The sequence below is a fragment of the Neolamprologus brichardi genome, chromosome 13 (assembly GCF_056152115.1).
Source record: "Neolamprologus brichardi isolate AB-2024 chromosome 13, ASM5615211v1, whole genome shotgun sequence".
Lineage (NCBI taxonomy): Eukaryota > Metazoa > Chordata > Actinopteri > Cichliformes > Cichlidae > Neolamprologus > Neolamprologus brichardi.
The window spans coordinates 18183542-18203632 of NC_142116.1; the positions used below are offsets into that span (position 1 = coordinate 18183542).

General features: G+C 40.2%; 2 protein-coding genes across 2 annotated transcripts in view; both read right to left on the bottom strand.

Annotated features, from left to right (window-relative positions):
- The window catches only part of eys (EGF-like photoreceptor maintenance factor), a 160902-nt gene that overhangs the window by 73583 nt on the left and 67228 nt on the right, over positions 1 to 20091 (bottom strand). The window contains exons 23-30 of the mRNA XM_087850260.1: positions 17496 to 17667; positions 17064 to 17142; positions 16401 to 16600; positions 11396 to 11520; positions 10668 to 10792; positions 10067 to 10280; positions 3761 to 3951; positions 3552 to 3643 (exon numbers count right to left, since the gene is read on the bottom strand). Of these exons, the coding sequence (XP_087706386.1) occupies positions 3552 to 3643; positions 3761 to 3951; positions 10067 to 10280; positions 10668 to 10792; positions 11396 to 11520; positions 16401 to 16600; positions 17064 to 17142; positions 17496 to 17667 (1198 nt within the window). The remainder of the gene's footprint in view (positions 1 to 3551; positions 3644 to 3760; positions 3952 to 10066; positions 10281 to 10667; positions 10793 to 11395; positions 11521 to 16400; positions 16601 to 17063; positions 17143 to 17495; positions 17668 to 20091) is intronic.
- On the bottom strand, positions 862 to 1672 carry LOC148099930 (uncharacterized). The gene has a single exon (XM_087850261.1). It carries the CDS (start codon positions 1647 to 1649, stop codon positions 921 to 923), a length of 729 nt encoding a protein of 242 aa, XP_087706387.1. The 5' UTR covers positions 1650 to 1672; the 3' UTR covers positions 862 to 920.

The following is a 20091-nucleotide window of genomic DNA, read 5'->3' on the forward strand; positions in this document are numbered from 1 at the left end:
GGGGATATATGGGGATGTGGAAATAAGCATCCCTCAGGTCGATTGATGTGAACCAGTCGCCTGCTCGTACAAACCGTAGCAGCGAGGCGTGTGTCAACATCCTGAGCTTGTATGTCCTCAAATGAGCAAATGCCGGTTCAGGGCACGGAGATCCAGAATGGCTCTCATCCCCCTCCCCCCTTTCTTTGGCACAAGGAAATACCTTGAATAAAATCCGCTGTGCATTTCCTCGGGAGGGACAACTCTTATTGCTCCTTTGTCTCTCAAGGTGGAAATTTCCTCCAGGAGAAAACTGGCTGACTCGCCCAGAGCACGAGAGTAAACGATTTCTTTGAAATGTGGTGGAGCGACACTGAATTGCAGCCTGTAGCCCTTTTCCAATGTCCTCAGCACCCATGCTGACTGAGTGCAGGTGGCCCAGCTCTTCATGTGGAGAGACAGAGCGCTCACTGGCCACTCCACCGAATATGGCGTTTTGGCGCCCCCTTGTGGTCGCAGCGCGAAACATACGCCATTTCGGTGTCCCGTTACCTATGTCACAGGCGAGCGAGGTGACGGGCTCATCTGCATCATCACAGCCGTGGAAACGCGAGTCTCCACGGGCTGCGTTATGGCAGACGGTGCTCTGTTTTTCAGCATGTTTGAGTTTTTCATGCGTTTTGCAACGCTCGACAGCGCCCTCGGCAAACTGCCTGGATGCGCGTGTCGGGGCTTTTTCAATACAGAATGCACGAGAGAAGTGCCTGTGAAACAACACTGCGAACTTTGGCTCTCTTTCCCTCTGGCGGGTCCGGTGACAGGAACGCCGGCCCGAGTTAAGCACTCTGTGTGTTGAACTCGCTCCGGAACGGAGCTGGGAGGCGGCAGGGCGGCCCATGAAGGGGGGAAACTGGGTTCGCTCCCGCCTAGAGGAGAGGCTGTCAGGCCGGCCGCTTCTTCCTCCTCACGATCGCGGCAGCGGGGGGAGGAGGAGGGGCCGCTTGAGGTCTGGCCTGGGGAGACTGCTTCCGAGTCCATGGATTCTTAGGGGCCCCGGCAGCCTGGGGGGCTGCCTGTGTCTTAGGCACTTTGGGAATCCTGAAAGCGGGGACCGGGCAAGACGCTGCCTGCGCGAATGACTGGCGCGGTGCTGCTGGGGTGGCGTACTGGGCCCTCCTCGGCAGGCAGAGTTTCAGAGCCTCATCATCTCTCTTTTTCTCCTCACATCTCTTCTGCATGGATGTAACAGCCGCACCGAAGAGACCGTGAGGGACGACAGGGGTGTCGAGGAGTTCCTCTTTTTCCTTGGTCGTCAGGTTGGTGAGCCCGAGCCAGCGTGCTCGCTCCTGAAGAACCATGAGGCCCATGGCTCTTCCAGTAGCCTGTATGGCTACCTTGTGGAGGCGGAGGACGTGGTCAGTTATAACGCAGATTTCTTCCCACACTGTGGTATCTGGGTTAGCTGTCATGCTCTCTTCTAGCTCAGCTTGGTAAGCCATTAGCATAGAAGAGGCGTTGTGGGCTCTTACTGACAGAGCCGCTGCCTTGTAGCACTTGTCTGTAAGGCTAGACTGGAAGCGGTCTGTTTTGGAGGGGAGAGATGGAGCCGATGTGGACAGAGACGTCTTCGGGTGAAGATGGCTCGCCACCAACGGCTCCACTTGTGGCATCTGGCGGAGGCCGATAGACTCCATCCCCTCACAATCCAGCAGAGAGCTCCCCACGATGGGGTGTTTCTCGCTGTAAGGTTTTGCTTTCCACGTCACCGCTATCTCATCGAGTAGCTCAGGGAAAACAGGCAACACATGCTTCCCCGTCTTTTTCGCCTTCGGCAATTTCTTACCGTCAAAACGAGACTTTACAACCTCTGTTTGTATGGCGGGCCACGGGATGTTGAGCCTAGCGGCTGCGCGCTTGCACATGTCCTGCATGTCGAGATCCAGGGGAGACGGCGGTGTCGGTTTTTCAACCTCGCCGGTAGTCGAGGGCTTTGCAGCCCAGCTGATGCTAGCCAAGGAGGCGAAATCTTCCTCCTCGCCGTCGTCAGACAGCAGGAGCTCCGAGTCAGCAGACTCGTCTCCGTCCTTGTTAGCATCTCCTCCCCAGGTGACTCCAGCATCGGGGAAAAACACACGATCTCCGTGTGCCTCCAGCGACGGGAAAGCGGTCGCGATGGGCTGAGTGTCTGCCTCTGCCCAGCTCGGCCCTGGCGTTGCGGCCAAATCATCGGGCATCTTAGCCATGGTTAGCTAGAGGGTTGCGCACGTTAGCGAGACTGACACTGAGTGCGGAGAATAATGCTATTCCTCGCTAACGTGGGGTGAAAAGTGTTGCTACTTTTCTACAGGTATTGCTACCTAATGTGTAAAAACCGCTAGCGTCAAAGGGTATTGCTACCTGATGGTGAAGCTAGGGGTACCTTTATTAGCAAAGTATTGCTACTTCCCTGGGTGAAAGTATTGCTACTTCCCTATGTGAAAGTATTGCTACTTCCCTGGGTGAAAGTATTGCTACTTGGCACCCGCACTAGCTACAGAACAGTATTGCTACTGCTTGTATGCTAGTGGACAACTGAAAAGCTGGGGACAAAGCGCCCGGCGACCGAGTTGTTCACTCGAATCTGTGGACAGTTTAGCTTTAGCACCCAATAGCACAGTTGTCTACAGGCTTCTGCGAGAAGCGAGAAGAGGTTTTTGAATGACATCTGACGCTATGTCAGCCTATTATATAGGGAGGGACTGGCCCCTCCTGACATGGGCGTCACCTAGCCAGCCTGTAAGGGCTGGCGTAATGGTATTTGAGCTTCTGATGAGGTCACGCAGGAGGCGTTCCCATAGTGAGACACGAAACGAATGCTATGAAAGAGAACAAGTGATGTGTTAGGAACTCAAGCTAGGTCCTCCATGTCCTGTTTCATGGCCAGGTCTGGCAAAGTTGTAAACGACTTATGCTACAAGATACACAGACCTCGTGGGTCTTTAAAATGGGATGTTTCTCTGCAGTCAGTATTGCTTTTGCCAGCTTAAGGCTCAGTCCATTCAGTCTTCTATAATGAGTGACAAAATTTCACAAAACTGAAACATGTTACTGGCATAGTTTGGATACTATATTCATTTTCTGTAGTGTTGTCTTCAGTACTAAGAAATGCTGCTTTATATGCTATTATATTACATATTTAAAACACAACACAAAAGGAGCAAAAGCCTCTGTAACATCAGTTTTCAATACATTCAGACTTTCATTATATATATAGTGTTTCACTCAGTACATTCAAGTTTCATTCAATGTATTCAGACTTTCATTCAATGTATTTGAATTTCACTGAATACACCCAGACTTTAATTTCATACTGTGCATTAAAGTTTCTTTCAGTATATTCAAGGTTCAATCAATCAACATATTCAGACTTTTATTCTGATATATATAATTGCTTCATAAAGGGTAGAGGGAAACACAGATAGACAATAATAATAATAATAATGGATTGCATTTATATAGCGCTTTTCAAGACCCTCAAAGCGCTTATGTAGATCTCTACAATCTAAGACTTGAGAAAAAAATAGAATACATACCTGATATTTACAATGTGAACTGTGCCATCATTAACATGATTTAATGTAGTAATCCATGTAACCTCTTCCTCTTCATTACAGCAAAAAGCATACTGAAACATTAATAGGGAGCTTCATGGGCTTTTTATTTCATTACAGAATATTTGTCTTTCGAGAGCAAAAATGAGAAAATATACTCATTCAGACAATACACAATAAATTTAACCTACCTGTAAGATTCCATCGAGGATGAAGAGTTTCATGAAAAAGAAATCACCGTTAACAGGTCCTTGGTCCACATATAGTATAGTTCCTTGGGCCACAGTGGTTTGAAATCTCACAGTTATATTGTTGAGAGTGCTGAGGTCAATACCTGGAAACTCCAGGTATGAATTCCCAAAATAATGAAGGTAGCTTGAATCTAGGACATAAAAAAGAAAGACAGATCAATTGGGAGAAAAAGGTAAAGGTCTGAAGTTTCCTGTAAATTCCACTGAGAATCTCGACTGATCCGAAAAGAGAATTCAGCTTTTCATTTGGTTCCTCTACAGGAAGGTTTAGTGCATGGGGTAGGATAAAGAAAAGGCTCTTAACAATTTTAAAGATTCAGAATGTGACACCTGAGCAGGGCAAGTGGTTGCGCCACTTCTACTACGGACTTCCTGTTTTTTCTGCCTATGTTGCTTCACGAATGTAGATGCAATCTTTATCCATCAATTGATCTCGGAAATATGGATGGAATACATTAAAAAGAGATGAGAGATGAGAGGACAGTCAAAAGAAGATGCGAAAAGTGAATAATTACTATTTTGAAAGCAGATGAAAAGACTTATGGACTCTTCAAATATTTTCTCTTTCGCTCACTGTACACTCATACTATAAATAGTCTTATTTGCCAAAAAGCTGTGAAGCATGCAAATGGCACTATATTAGGTGAAAAAGGAGTCTTGGCTGAAATGAACATATTCATACAAGTTTATTACATGCCTCATTTTATAGTGGAATAACTTGGCTTATATCATCCATGAGAATGGGCAATTATGGGGTATTTCAGTAAAAGTTCCACTGCCCGCAAGCTTATTGGGGGTAGTGACGCTGACAACTTTAAAAGACTGACTGAGACTGCAATTGGAGAAAAGCATTAGGGTGCTCATGCTCAATATATTTCTCATTTGAAGGAAATATTGGAATTTGTTGCAGAAAAGTCAAAGCCGAGAGCCTGTTAAAATGAAAAGCATTACTGGATGCACCTGTCTCATACTCTATTGGCTCTCATCTTAGTTTAAGAAAAAAAATTATACATATAAAATTTTAAACCAGAGAAATCAGACACTCCTTTAAAGTTGTTGCGATGATTAATTGGGCAGTTGCAAGTGAGACCTTTATCAATATTTGTTAGACGTCAAGTCCTAATAGGCCAGACCTCCTTTGATCTGACAGCTTGCCCCCTAGGACATTTGGCAAACAAGCTAACCTAAATACCTCCATTTTCTTTCAAGAGAAGTATGGCCAATACCCTGTGGAAAAACACACAATAACATAAAGTAAGAATTATAAGGAACAGACCTACTGCGGTGTGTGAATTAATGAGGATAAATGCATGCAGCAACAATGCGGTGCTGTCTACTGCTTCTTTCCTGACAATAGGGTTTGCCAATGCTGATGATGGAAAATTACCCCTCAGAGACAAAGCTATTCATTAATTTTAAAGCCTTGTTTAGTCTGATGTAGTCTTTGATGCAGTCTGAGGCTGCTGCCAGGAGGCAGTATCACGCCTCATTAGCAGTTAGCTTCAGTCTTTCCCTTCAAAGGTCTCCTGTTTTTACCACTACCTTACACTCTCATACCAGATGTTTTTTGGGGTTTTTAATGCGAATGCCTCAAGTAACCAGTCATGCTAAATCTAAATAGTAAATGTACACAATGCAAACTATCTTATATTTTCTCACTTTCATATCCTGATAATGCACCACTAGGTTTCTCTTTTTTAAAAAAAAAACAAAAAACCCACAGTTAACATACTGCTGACCAAGCAGTTTGCCACTTCTGGGAATATTGGTTGATACAAATCTCTGAGATCAGATTTAATTAGGGCCCGTCTTAATACATGACCATAAAGGAGGTTAGAAAATTGGTATGAGTCATATTTAATGTAACATAGAGTGGTGGAGCGCCATGTTGCAGCACAAAGTGTAGGTGGAAGTCAGACAGGTTAAAGCAGGAGATATTCAACTAGAAATATATATTTGGAGTAAATGTGAACTTAAGATCACTTAATAGGAGGATAGACTCTGGGCTGTGAGAATTAATTGATATAGACTTAATGTCCCATTTATTTAAAAAAGGCAGGATATAAGTCCTGTTTGGTCCCTGATTTATTGGCTAAAGTAATAGACTGACTGATTGAACTTGTCACAGGACAGAGATATAATACTGCTGAGGATCATTCCAGGACCTCTGCAATTTCAGAGCCCCGAGGGAACACAAAAGGTCATTGTGTACTTGGAAAAACTGGCTGAAAATATCTTATATTCAATATACCTAATACAAGAAGACTTAACTGAATATATTTACACTGTAGACAATAAATGAATCCTGTAGAGAATAATTCCTAAATATAATGTGTTTTTAAATGTAGTGTCTAATTATATCTGTGTTGTCTGGTTTTAAAAATAACTGATACAATTACACCAATGCACTGCACTGACAGTTACTGTACAGAAGCAGAGGCCATAAACTAGAGTTGAAATGATAAATTCAGACACTGCCTTTTTCATCTTACTGAGCCTTTCCCCCATGAATATTCATAACTCTGCATATCTTGTGAATGTCAATATGACTCACTGGCAAAGCTGTGTCACTGAATATATCAGAATAGTTATGGGCGTACTTACCATGCACCGTCATCTAAATTACAAACAAACTGAGAAAAAAAACAACAACCCAAAAAACAAAACATAAACGCGTGGCACTGAGAACAAATGCATGTGCGTTAAAAGGAAGATTAACAAGGTGACTGCCTCGAGGCAGGTACTGCATGTTTGAAGTGATTAACTTTTCACTCATCAAGTTGATTTTGAGGAACTTGAGTAATTTCAGTTTTGCTACATGTGGCAGGAAAAGATAACAGCTTCACCTGTGCTGTAGTGATCACTTCAAGGAAAGTCAACCAAATCGTGGCTTAGCGGCAGTAAGCCTCCCTCCACCAGCAGTGTCCTTTCTAGATTCTCATCAGTTCTCACACTGTAGAGAATAAATACTGTGGAGCTCATCATTGCACGTGGAGCGAGAGGGGGGAAAATATATAAATAAATAAATAAAAACGTGAAGACAATCACCTCATTCTTTTTTGTTGCTAGTACTGCTTTGAAACTGAACTAAATCAAAATAAAGATGAAGATATTTATCTACTGGCAATATTAATAGGTTGTTTAATTTACCAGAAATTCACTATCCACTCTATATTTAAATTCCCATTGATTTCATATATTTGAGAGGTTTGGGGAGCAGCTTTAGGTTTAAAGGAGCACTGTCTGAGTCTATTTCAAGCACCACCAAGGGCACTGCATGTGTTTAGATGGTGACCTAGTTAGATAAACTCGTGAGTTTCTGGGTCCCCTTACTTTAAAACTTATTTACCTTCATTATGCACGTATCGCATGTAAAAGAGGTGGTCGGGTTGGTTTTTTTCTCCACCGCTGATTGGTGTTTACATTTAACCCCTTCCAAACTAACGCACGGGACGAGGGCTGGATCAGGTGCGGCAGGGAGGACTCCATTATGTTTGGCCCACAGTGATTTTCAGAGTGCCGCACCGAATTGGTTCAAGCTTGTCTGTGTTCAATAGGTGTGTTTTACAGTTCTGTGAACAGTTTCAAAGGGAGACAGACCTCATCTGTCACAGAGTGACAATCTGCCCAGTGTTCCGAATTCCTACCCTCACATAGATGACTGAATCCAATACCAACAATATATATCACATTGTGTTCTGTGTCGATCATTTGAGTGTTAAAGGATATAGCCCGAAATAATGATTGGACTTGTTACTCCTTGAAATGACTGTTCTCAAATAAAAATAGAAAGGGTACTTCAGTGGCAAATGCGGAACTAGATTTCAGCAGGATTTATTTTTCCACCACAGCTGCACAAAGTATAACAAGCTCTAAATCAAACCAAATATATCATCGCCTGCTATGTTCCAAAGACTCTAAAAATCACATTTGGAGTGCCAGCTTAGTGGGAGTCTCCCCGCATTGGAAACTGGCAAAGCTTGTGTTTGGTAGGAAGGACAAGAGAAGGATAGATTTGTAATTTGTCAGAAAACCAACCATCAGTACAAATTAATTGCTGTAATGGCTTATCATTTTAAATAATTTAATGTCACTTTTCAAAAGACATAACGTTAATGGAAGTAATAGCATAGTAATGGGAGCTATGACTCGATTGAGAAGTGCTAATTTAAGTTGATACACTGCCATATTTGAGTAGAACTGCCATTAAGATTCCATGCGTAATATCTGAGTCTGTGCATTGAGCTCTAAATATAAAATAATACAATAAAACTTACGATCATATCGAGTTGAGGTTCTTTTTATGAAAAGAGCCACAAGAAAAGTACGTAGAACCATCCTAAAAATAAATAAATACAAATTATACCATTAGGACCAAAAAGTCAGAAGATTAGAAACCAATTTGAACAGAAGCAAAAAAGGAAACTCTAAGTGTTTACAGCCTTTCAAGTTGTTCGTTTGACTTTCAAAAACAACTAAAGTGCATTTGGAGATTATTAGGATACTGCAGCATCCATCTTCGCAGAGCCCAGAGGAGTACTCAGATATTTTACTTTTATTTTAAAAAGCAATACGGCAGTGTCAAATTACTTCACTATAAGTAAAGCCTGCAGATAAGATCACATGTAAAAATAAGAAATGAATTAAATGTTCAGCAGCTCCTTCTACTGAGATAATACGTTTCTACATTGTATCACTTTATTATATAAATTCACCGGTCACTTTCTTAGCTAGATCTGTTCAACTGCTTGTTAACACACATAACTAACCAACCAACCATATGGCAGCGTTCAGTGCATTTAGGCATGTACATATGTATAGACGACCTGCTGAAATTCAGCTGACTGAGCATCAGAATAGGGAAGAAAGGCAATTTTAGTTAAGTCAAATGTGACATGATTATTGATGCCAGATGGGCTGGTATAAGTCAGAAACTGCTGATCTACTGGGATGTTTCTGCCCAATCATCTCTAGGATTTACAGACAATGGTCTGAAAAAGAAAACACATCCAGTGAGGAATAGTTCTGTATGTGAAAATGACTTGTTGATGCCAGAGGTCAAAGAAAAATGAATAGAAAGATTGCTTCAAGCTGATAGGAAGGTGACAGTAACTCAACCACGGTATGCAGAAAAACATGTCTGAATGCACCTCAACACCTCAAACCTTGAAACAGCAATAGACCACAATGGGTGCTACTCCTGACAGCAAAGAACAGGAAACTGAGGTTGTTATTCCCACTGGCATTGTCCAATTGGACAACAGAAGATTGGAAAAATGTTGCATGGTTTGATAAGTCTCGATTTGGGCTGTGACATTCGGATGGTAGAGTCAGAATTTGCTGTAAACAACATGAAAAAATGTATCCATCCGGTCCTCAACGGTTCAGGCTGGTAGTTGTGTTGTAATGTAATTTTCACCCCCTTAATACCAACTGAGCATTTTTTAAATGTCTCAGACTATCCGAGTATCGTTCCAGACCATGTCCATCCCTTTCCGATCATAAGTGTGCACATCTGGTATTTTGAAGATGATATTGAGTTCACTGTGCTCAAATGGCCACGACAGTCACCAGATCTCAATCCAACAAAGCATCTTTGGGATGTGGGAGATTCACATCAAGGATGAGTAGTTGATAAATCTGCAGCAACTGTGTTATGCTATAATGTGAATATAGAGCAAAATCTCTAAGGAAGGTTTCCAGCACTTTGTTGAAGCCATGAAGAATGAAGGCAATTCTGAAGGCAGTACTTAATGAAGTGGCTGGTGAGTGTATATGTTAAGAGGTTAAGACTGTTCTGCAGTTTCCACTCACTCGAGTCAGGGTCACATGACAAATGAGAGGGCTTGAGATATGATTAATGGGACAGGAAAGAAGAAAATGCAGCTTTTTTTCCTTTTAAATGAATAACAGAATTATACATTTCAGTTTTTAGACTTTCATGTTGTATCCTTAAGGATGAATTTACATGCAGCTATTTGAGGGAAGTATCAACAACTCCTACTATCTAAAACGCATCAGAAACCAATGGCTCGCTCCTTAGCGATGCATTTTTCATAAACTTACTGTGTCTTATGTTTATGTAAAATCTTTATCTGAAAAGTAGCTTGTAATTAGAGCTGTCATATAAATGTAGCAGACTGGAAAACACTTCTCTCTGACATGAGGAGGAGTATTATGAATTCTACATCTTCACTGACTCCTGCCGCTGCATGTCCTCACATGAATGCACAGAGCCGTCCATACCTGTGGACCCCTCAGCTGCTGGTGCCGGGAAGAGTGTCGGCATCGGCACTCTGGGTGTGGAGCCGCGAGTGATGTTCTCGACTGCAGTCGCCAAGGGAACAGGATCCATAACAGGAGGCAGGCAGCTGACCTTGTTGATGCCATCTACACAGGAAAATGCTTCTGGACACGGATTCAGCAGGCAATCATCATAGTTGTGCTCACAGTTACTCCCCTGTGTATGTGGAGATGTGGAGATACTAAGTGGAATGTAATGTTTACAGCTTAAATAATAAAAGACAGTGCTATTATGTAATAAAAACAAGACGGTTTAAACTAAAAACAAATGCTAGTAATAAACCAACAAAGTCAGGTTATTTTATAGGATTCAAGTTGCCCATACAGTGTAGCAGTTACAAAACACATGAAGTGGTGCATTTTTAAAAAAGCATTTACTTTTCCTGCATTGAAAATGCAGAGAAAAATGATTAGAGCATAAACAATAAAGAAATCTAAGTGGTAAAAGGATTCAAGAGCTGAAGGTGCAGGATGGTAACTTTTTAATGGGGAAAAAAAAGAGAAACACCGCAACGTATAGAAAGGATAAGGTGGAGAGGCTCACCACAAATCCAGGACGACAGAAACAGGTGTAGCCATAGCCTGGATCATTCTGAATGCATATCCCCTGGTTGCAGGGCTGTGGAAGGCACTCATTAATGTCATCCTCACAGTGAAGGCCTGTCCAACCTGCCAAGAACAAAAGCCCACAGAGTGCCGTGGTGAGCCCAGGCTCTCCCACTTCCACCCTCTGAAGTGAATATCAATCAGATTCTCTTACATTGATTTGCTTCTTTTTGGGTTCACACACATACATAGACAAGAAAAGGCTTTCACTAAAGAGTAAGATGCCACATACATTTTAATGAGCCAAGGCAGTATCGTCTTTTTATCACTGTCTTTTTCAGTACTGTATGACTACAAATTTCTCCCTGGAGAAAAAGGAGATGACTTTTGAACGGCTTTGAGGTACAGAAACTATGTAGGCAGTAGGGTAACCTTAAGTGGCAGTTTGTGCAGTCTCTTTTAATCAAATATGTGCATTTTAGAAGTATTAAGGTGGTTTTCATGTAGTAAACTGGACTCTAGCACCTATCAGAAAAAAAGGCTTTTAGTTTTTAGTTCACTTTAAAACATGACGTCTTATTTAAGGCTATAGTTTAGTAATCTTGCTCATGAGCTACACAGGTTCCCTGCAAACGGTCTTACTAAAAGGAACAAATCTGCTTTGGTTGCCTCATTTAAAAGAAAAAAAAAGATTTGAGAAATTCACAGGATATCTGAGTGACTCACCTGGCCTGCAGTGGCAGATGTAGCTATTAATAAGATCTTGGCAAACTGCTCCGTTGTGGCAGGGAGCTGAGCAACATTCGTTAACATCCACTTCACAGAAATCCCCCGTGAAACCTGGTGGACAGCTAAGAAAACATCATACTTTAAAACCTGTGAGGCTGTCTCACAGTGCTGTCACTTCCTGCTTGTGGGTTTGACACGCTGTATCCTAGAACTGCTTTTGTTATTACTTATCAAAAAAAACTTTTCTGTTTGCAAGTTGTGGGTCCTTTTTTCAAAATTTTACAGTTTAGAACAGAAAAATACAACTTTGTGCATTTCAGTGAAACAGAAATAAACCAAACTACTATTGTACTGATCATAGTAATAACCAAAGCCCTATATAGAATGAATCATCCCATTTCCAGCATATTAGACGGCCCATTATGCTGGAAATGAGCATAATAAGGCTGCTTTAAGAAGCACACACCTGGCTGCCAAAGATGCTGTTTATAGTTAGATGAAATCAACCCGCCCTTTCCACAAGTATTCATTAATTTCTTATATAAACCCAGAAGCTCACTGTGACAGAGGAGACCCTTTGCCAGCACCGAGATGTTGATTAATAACAATTTATTCCACAATAATAAAAGGGAAACAGTAAAAAAGAATGACAATATTTCGCGCTAGAAGTCTGCAACACACTCACATCCTGATACAGCTGGTTTTGGCTAAGTGGGTCTGTTTAGGGAGTTTTAGCAAATCTAATGTTTGTCAGCATTTGGTGGCCCCCGAGCAGTCGGGGGGCCCAAAAACAGATGAGTGAGATTTCTGCTCACAAGCTGCTCATATAACTGAATTACAGGGGCAAAACAGGAAGAAAAAAGATCCACGATGTACCCCTTGATCTGGATCTCCACCAAAATGTAATAGGTTGTTCATTTGGTCCTCAAAATTGCCCAATTTAATAATCTACTTTTGCTTCACTGCACCACTCCTAAAACTCCACCATAACCACTGTGTGTAATGGCTGCACATCATAGTATTTGTTTAGATTCATTGATCTGATATGTCAGTCTCTGGTGATTGGTTAGGGGGAAAAATAATCCCCTCTCCCGTGGAAATAAGTTAGAGTGAATGTCAGTTGTGAGGAAGTGTAAGAAGTGGACAGGCTTGTATGATGTCAGGCAAGTAATCCCGCTACAAAAACATAACCTTGGTCGAGGTAAGCTTGGTTTCTAAAGAATTCGAAAACACTCGCTGCAGTGCATAACATCCACAGATACTCAAAGTGAAAATATGAAGGTGTGGTAGTTGTTTGACTTGGCAAATTACACAGGATAAGCTACACCTCAAGCAAAGACGGGTAACGTTCAATTCTGAGGCTGTCATCTCTACTTGCTTTAAGATTTGTACAAGAGCAGTCATTTTCCAGACGAACAATGAGCTAGATCATGCATCAAAGCTACCCTAAGGCCAAGGAAGCCCAAGGTCTGCTGACTCGCATGGATTCCCAATTCACAGTCGCCACACCTCAAACCCACTCAACATCTCTGGGAAAAAAATTTGATAACAGAAAATGTTATGCATCCACTGAAAACTGTTTCAGTGGATGCTAACAAATGTACGTTGTGTTTACGAGGCTCTAACTCCTGTTTTGATAATGTCACGTCTGTTACAAACTGCTGTCTATAAAGCCCAGTCCATGTAATCATGTAACAGTAGAAAATGGGCAAAGGGTTTAATGCGTGACCTCTTGGCTGACCATCGTTACAGAGAGAATGGAGTGGTTTTGAAGCCCATTTCCTGAGCAGGTGAACAAGTGATGCTTACCACTTTGCACATAGCATGCAACTATAACAACCCTCTGTAATAGAGGTACTTTGGACAAAAATATATTGCATGACTGATTTAATATTTAAGCCCATCATTCAGTGTATTAGCCTAATCAAGGCCTTTGTATTCAAGTGGAAACCCCCACCTCAACCCTAGATAAAAACAAAATATGCTTGGAAATTAGGGGTGGGGGAAAAAATCGATACTGTGTAGTATTGTGATATTTTGTTTGCTAATAATGTATCGATACAGGGACAGCAGAAACCGATATTTAAAATAAATAATAATATATATATAATATATAATATAATAATATATATAATAAAAGGTTTTTGTGCTCTGACTTCAGAGCATGTTGATCCTTTTTCTGAGCAAGAATCCTGACATTCCTTCACTGTCCTAATGTGTTTAACTTGTTTTTGGCAGCAATAAACATGACCGTTTACTTATTTTAATTTAAGACATGTTTTATTTTAATTAAGTTTAAAACTTTTTTATTTAATGTAAAATTATATTTTGTTTTGATTTACTTTCAAATTCTTCAGTTGCTGAAGGGGCTGCATAGTTTTCACAAATTTCATAGTTCAGAATAGCTATAATTGTACCACATGGTTGCATTCAGTTAAGTTGGACTAGACTGTGATACAAACCGTTCAGTTTGTCAACAATAAAACTGACTGAAATGAGAGACTGAGTGTGAGACTTTGATATTAGATAAAATGAATATTGATAAAGTTTACCTTTATGTACAGAATCTGAATATCGCAAAATATTTTAAAAAGGTGCAATAATATTGTATCGTGCGTTAAGTATTGTGATAATATCGTATCGTGGGATGTATGGGGATTCCCACCTCTATTGGAAATGTACTAACAACTGTAGCAAATCCACATGCTAACTTTGGAAGTGACAATTATACAACTAAAAGTCGCAGATAGAGTTACTTTTGTGGCTGATTTTATTGAATATTTGCAGGCGTTTCCATTTCAGAGGAACACCTTTTGTTTCTAATACTTTTGTGATATATAAGTTTTAACTCATTTTAAATGCCGTGTGGAGGTGTTCTCAGAAATACACCTGTGGATGGCTCAAAGCTGTGAATGTGGTGGTAAAACATTGAAGCTTTAAGCTCTAAATCTTATGACTTTCCAAAACATTGACTGTGGAAGACTCAAATTAACTTCACTTGCTCAGGTGGGCAAATTAGCATTAGTACGCAACAGCAAAACTGCTTAGATTGGAGTGTAACGCTCTGCAGGTGAAATTAGCGGATCAAAAAAAACCCAAGCCTAATAAGGTAAGAAGTCATCTGCAAACCAAAATCTTACTATGTAGGCAAATTTTTCATGTTTCTCTTCTGAAGCAGTCTGGCAATTCAGATCAATGAGGGGCAGCCGCAATAGAATCATTCTATTTTTGATGTCCATCCCTGTCAATTATCCACTGCTTCTGACACCATTGCCTCTTGACACTTCAAAGAAATTTACACTCCTAATACACAGAAGACACAAAACAAGACACTCTTATTGCCGGCATTAAATTTAGTGCAATTTGCAGTAAACTGCATGCCATAAACTTTAACGAATCATGTTTTTGTGATTCATTTAAATACTTTCCTTCCAAATTGTTGTGGAGCTCTTACAAATATTGTCACTGCATCTGTTTAGTAAATCCCAACATGCGCTTTTTAACACCAAAAGAAGGCCTTGGCTGGAAGAGACAATTATTAAATCTGGTTCTTGAAATGTTATTTTAAACAGACAGCTCTGAGATGCATAAGCCTGCGGGTATTGAAATGCAAAATACTTTCATGTGGTAATTGTTTAAGGTGGTGAAATGCACAGGATAAGCTACACCTTGAGCAAAGAGAGGTACCAGTCCTTTTCGCAGATGCCTTTCCTACCAGTTTAAGGTCAGATGGCGATGCATCAGAGTTTCTTATTTCTTTGACTTTAGACTTTAGTAAGCTGCGGGTAAATAAATTTGAATTTGAATTTATTTATTTACCCGCAGCTTCACACAACATTCAGGAAAAAAGACAGAACGCTGCACACATTTACACGTTTATGTCATTAACACATGGATTTGGCTAGGAATAATATTTCATGTTATTCTGCACACCCACAGGTCAGCTGTACAGTTCTATACAGCAGACGTGTTCGTAATAAAGCAGCCTGGCTCTGCATAACTAGAAGTGGGTGTATAGACAAACTTTGCCCTTAGTGTGCACATTTATCTGTGAATGCACGATATGCATTGCCTCCTTGCAACATATATGCAAATAAACCTTAAATGAAGGGAGCGTCGTAAAAACTGCTGCGGCGAGGCATTTTGCAGTTCAGCACCTCAATATAATGCTCAGAAAGTGCGGCAACATATGTGGAGTTGTGGTTGTCATTGTCACATAAATCATGACACCGAGCATATAGCAGCACATCAGCGAAAGGTTAGACAACGTAATTAACTGCGAGGCATTCAAGGAGCGGCTGTGTCAAATCGGCACACTCTTACTACATACACCTTGTATTCAGATACACTTCATCACTCCAGGGATGACATGCCTGCAATTAAAAAGTAATGATTCATTCTACCGCTGCACTGTGAGGCAGAACAGATTTAATGCAGCGCTATTATTCTGAGACAAGATACTTTTAATTTTTTTTATTTATACACAGATCAGCAAAATCTTGATGCTGATGTTTAGAGTCAGAAATGTAATTTAATATTTTGAGATATTTAACCTCTGTTGCTGAAGCTGCCCACTGTCCATGAGCGGTTCAATAAGCTCCATTCCCTTAAGCTTTCTGGCTTCGATGGTGCGCTAGTTAGCCAGAGACACTAATGATTGAAGGTAACATTAGAGTATGTAAACACACAGTCCAATACTCCTTTCAGTAGCGCCACACACAAATCATCAGAGAAATTCAAAGCTTGCCAGCGCTGTCACGCTTTGATATGGTTGCATACCTATAATAAGGTCAAGTGCAATTCACTCGAGGGGGTTAGCAAATGGTCGATTAAAATCTGGGTACGGTGGTTTTAGATGTCAGTTTAAAAGCAATGCATGTGAAACATTCAGTTGGGTAAGCTGCTGCACATTCAACTTTCAGTAACTCCATCCAAGGACGACCTTTCAACGTCCTTTTATCAAACACTTCAAAATTAATAAATAAATAGTGACCAAGCTCACCTGCATGTAAAGTTTGATCCTTCACCATCACTGCAGGTGGCTCCGTTAAAACACAACGAGACATTAAAAGTAGCGTCTTCGCAGACATCTATATCCTCCTCGCAAGTTTTCCCCGTGTAGCCGACCTGACAGAAGCACGCATATTTATCGATGAGATCGACGCAGGAGCCTCCATTCAGACAGGGACTGCTGGCACATTCCTGTCAATGAGAAAATACCAAAGATTCACATGAACGAGAGACTGTGGCAGGAAGAGCTTTTTAAAAAGATGCAACCATAAAATACACGTTTGTCGATGTAAAGCTCATAAGGGGTGATTAAATAACGAAAAAAAAAACCTTTTGATTAAGAATGAATTGTTAGTAGTTAAAATGCAGATGATCAGATTATTGATTCAGCAGAGACCTTGGTAGCAACTCAATGTTTTATCGCTACGGTCCGGCACAAAGCTGTGGTTTAGATCAATTAGGCATTAGACTAAGCAATTCCTTTTTATCGGGTATTTGCACAATGCTCACATGATCGCGGTAGTTCAATTCACTTATCTTGTAGGAATGTCAATAAAGTTAAAGATACCAAAGGCCACACCACCTCAGAGCTTACAAAATTCTCCTGACGTGTCGCTACAACGCACAGCTGCTTTATTAATTACACTCAACTCACATCGACGTTCGTTTCACATCTGCTGCCGGTCCATCCAGATTCACAAAGACAGGTGTATGAATATATTCCATCGTCACAGCTGAGAGAGCCACAACAGACGGGGTCAGAATTGATTCATCAAAATTATACTAGCGTGCAAAGTGAACTAAAAAGCATTTATTTGTGGAAGTCTTTTGCAGTATAGTCCATACAGAACCCTTAGAGACGGATGTAATCTTTCTAATGAATTAGTAATTCACCTTCAAAAGAATTAATGACTATAATTTAGACACCACTGAGACAACCTGTAAGTGCATTACATTAGCTCTTTACAACATGCGACATATGTCTCCGCTCACTGCGCTGGCAAGGGGCGTAATTAAAAATAATTCCATGCTACTGCTGCACAATTTGCTGTGTTTCTGTTTTAAATGATGGAGAGAAAATATGTACCTCCCATGAAGGCAAGGCGTTGACATGCATTCATCAATGTTGGCCTCACAGCGGAGCCCTGTGAAGCCACCCGCACACAAGCAGTTGTATCGATTAGGCGCATCAATACATTTTCCACTATTCTGGCATGGGTTTGAAACACACTCATCGACGTCAACTTCACAACGTGGCCCTAAGAAATGAAATATATGTTAGTCAGAATTGTTTTATTAGAAAAACTTATTTTTTAGTTCTTCGGTACTCCAAAAGTTAGACACACACACACACAGAAGCACATTATGCATCTTTTTTAAAATTGGAAAAGTAAGTTTGATTTTGTCAAGTATGGTTTGAATTTTTTTTCTAACCTTGTAAACATTCAAATATTGTACTACTTGTTTTGTCCTAGAAGTTTCATTGAATAGGTAATGAATAGTGTCCTGCCGTTCACAGAGTTCACGTTTGGTAGTATTTGTTTTTTTATAACTCTTATAATATCTACTGTCCTGTCAGCCAGGTTTTGAAAAAATGATTTTTAATCTCAATGAGACGTTTACTTTAATAAACAGGGGATACAATAAAAAAGTGGACTTTAATTTACTTGAAACAACACAATGTACATGTTCTAAAACACAGTTATCAACATGTTTATCACAATGAGGAAATACTCATGTAATATATCAAATCCTCTGCTGTTTGCCATGTGCTTCTATGGCAGAGAGAGAGTTTATCTACGATATATACAAAAACTTGTCAGGAACAGCTCACTGTTTGTCATTTCAAACTAAAAACTGCCATCTTTATACTTTAATGGCAACCGCTGCATCATATTATCTTTTCAAGCTATGCATCCCTTACTGACTATGGTTACCACAACGGACGTATAATTTTAACCTGTCCAACTAAACCTGTTTTATTATTTCCAGATACATCATATAGTATAGATGACATACATGCAAAAACTCTCCTCACCTTTGTTTTTTGATGAGCATTTACAAGAATAATGGCCGAACACTTCATGTCAAAGTATCAAATACTTGTGGTAATTATGATCTGTCAAGACATATTGCCTTAAGCATTAGTTGGCCAGTCAGACAAAAAGCTTTAGAGAATAGCAGTGCTCTGAAAACGATTGTCTGAGTCGATGAGTAATTTCTTCTTTGACCAGTAATAATTTATTTTCAGATTTCTGCAAAATCTGTCAACAAACTTATGGAAAAGTTAAGGAGCATAAGGAAATTTGCAGTTAATAGACTAAAGCCTTGAAGATGCAAAACTATTTCCTAGCAGTGTGATCTTACTGTCCAGATAAAGCTGCATCACCAGCATGTTTTTTCTCTCTGATCTGTTTGGTAAACTTTGATGCACTGTGATCACAGGCTGGCAGGAATGGTAAACATGGGTGTGCTGTTTACCATTGCATAAGGATTTCTGTTTTTTTTTTTTCTTTTTAATGATGTTATGTCTTGCTTTCACATTATTCTTTAATATGCAACTTGAAAGTTGTAATGCTTGCTCTGAAACACTCAATTCAAAGTGGTTTTAACTTCTTCGTGACTGTGCATTAATAGCACTGGCTCAAAGCACGGAGCAGAAATATGGCTATTTGCTGAAGTTGTTTAAGTTTTAAACATCTACGTTCGATAAAATATCATTTGAACTCTGAGGGGATATTGGATTTTAGATGATAGGGCTTATGGGGCTAATAAAACTGTTTGCTATATGGAGTGTGTAAAAATGAAAAAATATAACTGCAGATCTAAAACAAGAAGGAAAACAACACATAACTGACAAAGACACGGTCCGATTGTACTTTGTGAAAGTAAAGATTTAGGTATTTGATTGTTAAATAACTAAAGTTCAAAACAAGAGCTGAAACAACTACTTTATTATTCTTTTCCTGATAAACAGATAAAGAATCTTCAGCATCTTTGGAAAAAAATGAAATTAAACAGTGAAGTGTCAATCGCTAGTTTCAAATTGAAGAATTTCTTAAATTTCTACTTAAATCACTATCTTAAATCTAGTCTCTCGATCAGATCAAAGAAGCAATCTCAAGTCATTAACCCGAGGTTGACACATAAACACAGCACATAAACAGAAAAGACCACTTTTCATAGTAACCTTAATCTCAACACTTATTTAAACTCACTGGCCACTTTATTAGGTACACAATGGTAGTAAAAGGTCGGGTCACTCTTTCTGTCTTCAAAACTGCCTTCCGGAGATTCAACAAGGTGTTGGAAACTTTCGTCACAGATTTTGAGCCATATTGACATAATAGCATCACACGGTTGCATCATCATCATCTCAAGGCCATCCTGCGCTCAATTCTGACATCAAGATAACATTCTTCACTCATAGCACTGCAACTCATGGGTTAGTTTCATATTTTTGGACTATTCTAATCCTAAAAATAGTTCAGTGGGAAAATTCCAGTAGATCAGCACTTTATGAAATACTCAAACAAACCTGTCCGACACACATCAACAACCATACCACATTCAAAGTTACTTAAACAAATTTTTCGCCATTGTGTTGCTTGCATTAAACTTCAGGAGGTCATTTTGACCTTACCGCTTATCTGGATTTGGGTCGCAGAGGCAGCACACTCCTC

Bases quoted from the DNA above. Each gene is read 5' to 3' on its own strand.
- LOC148099930 (XM_087850261.1), bottom strand. From the start codon at position 1,649: ATGCCACAAGTGGAGCCGTTGGTGGCGAGCCATCTTCACCCGAAGACG.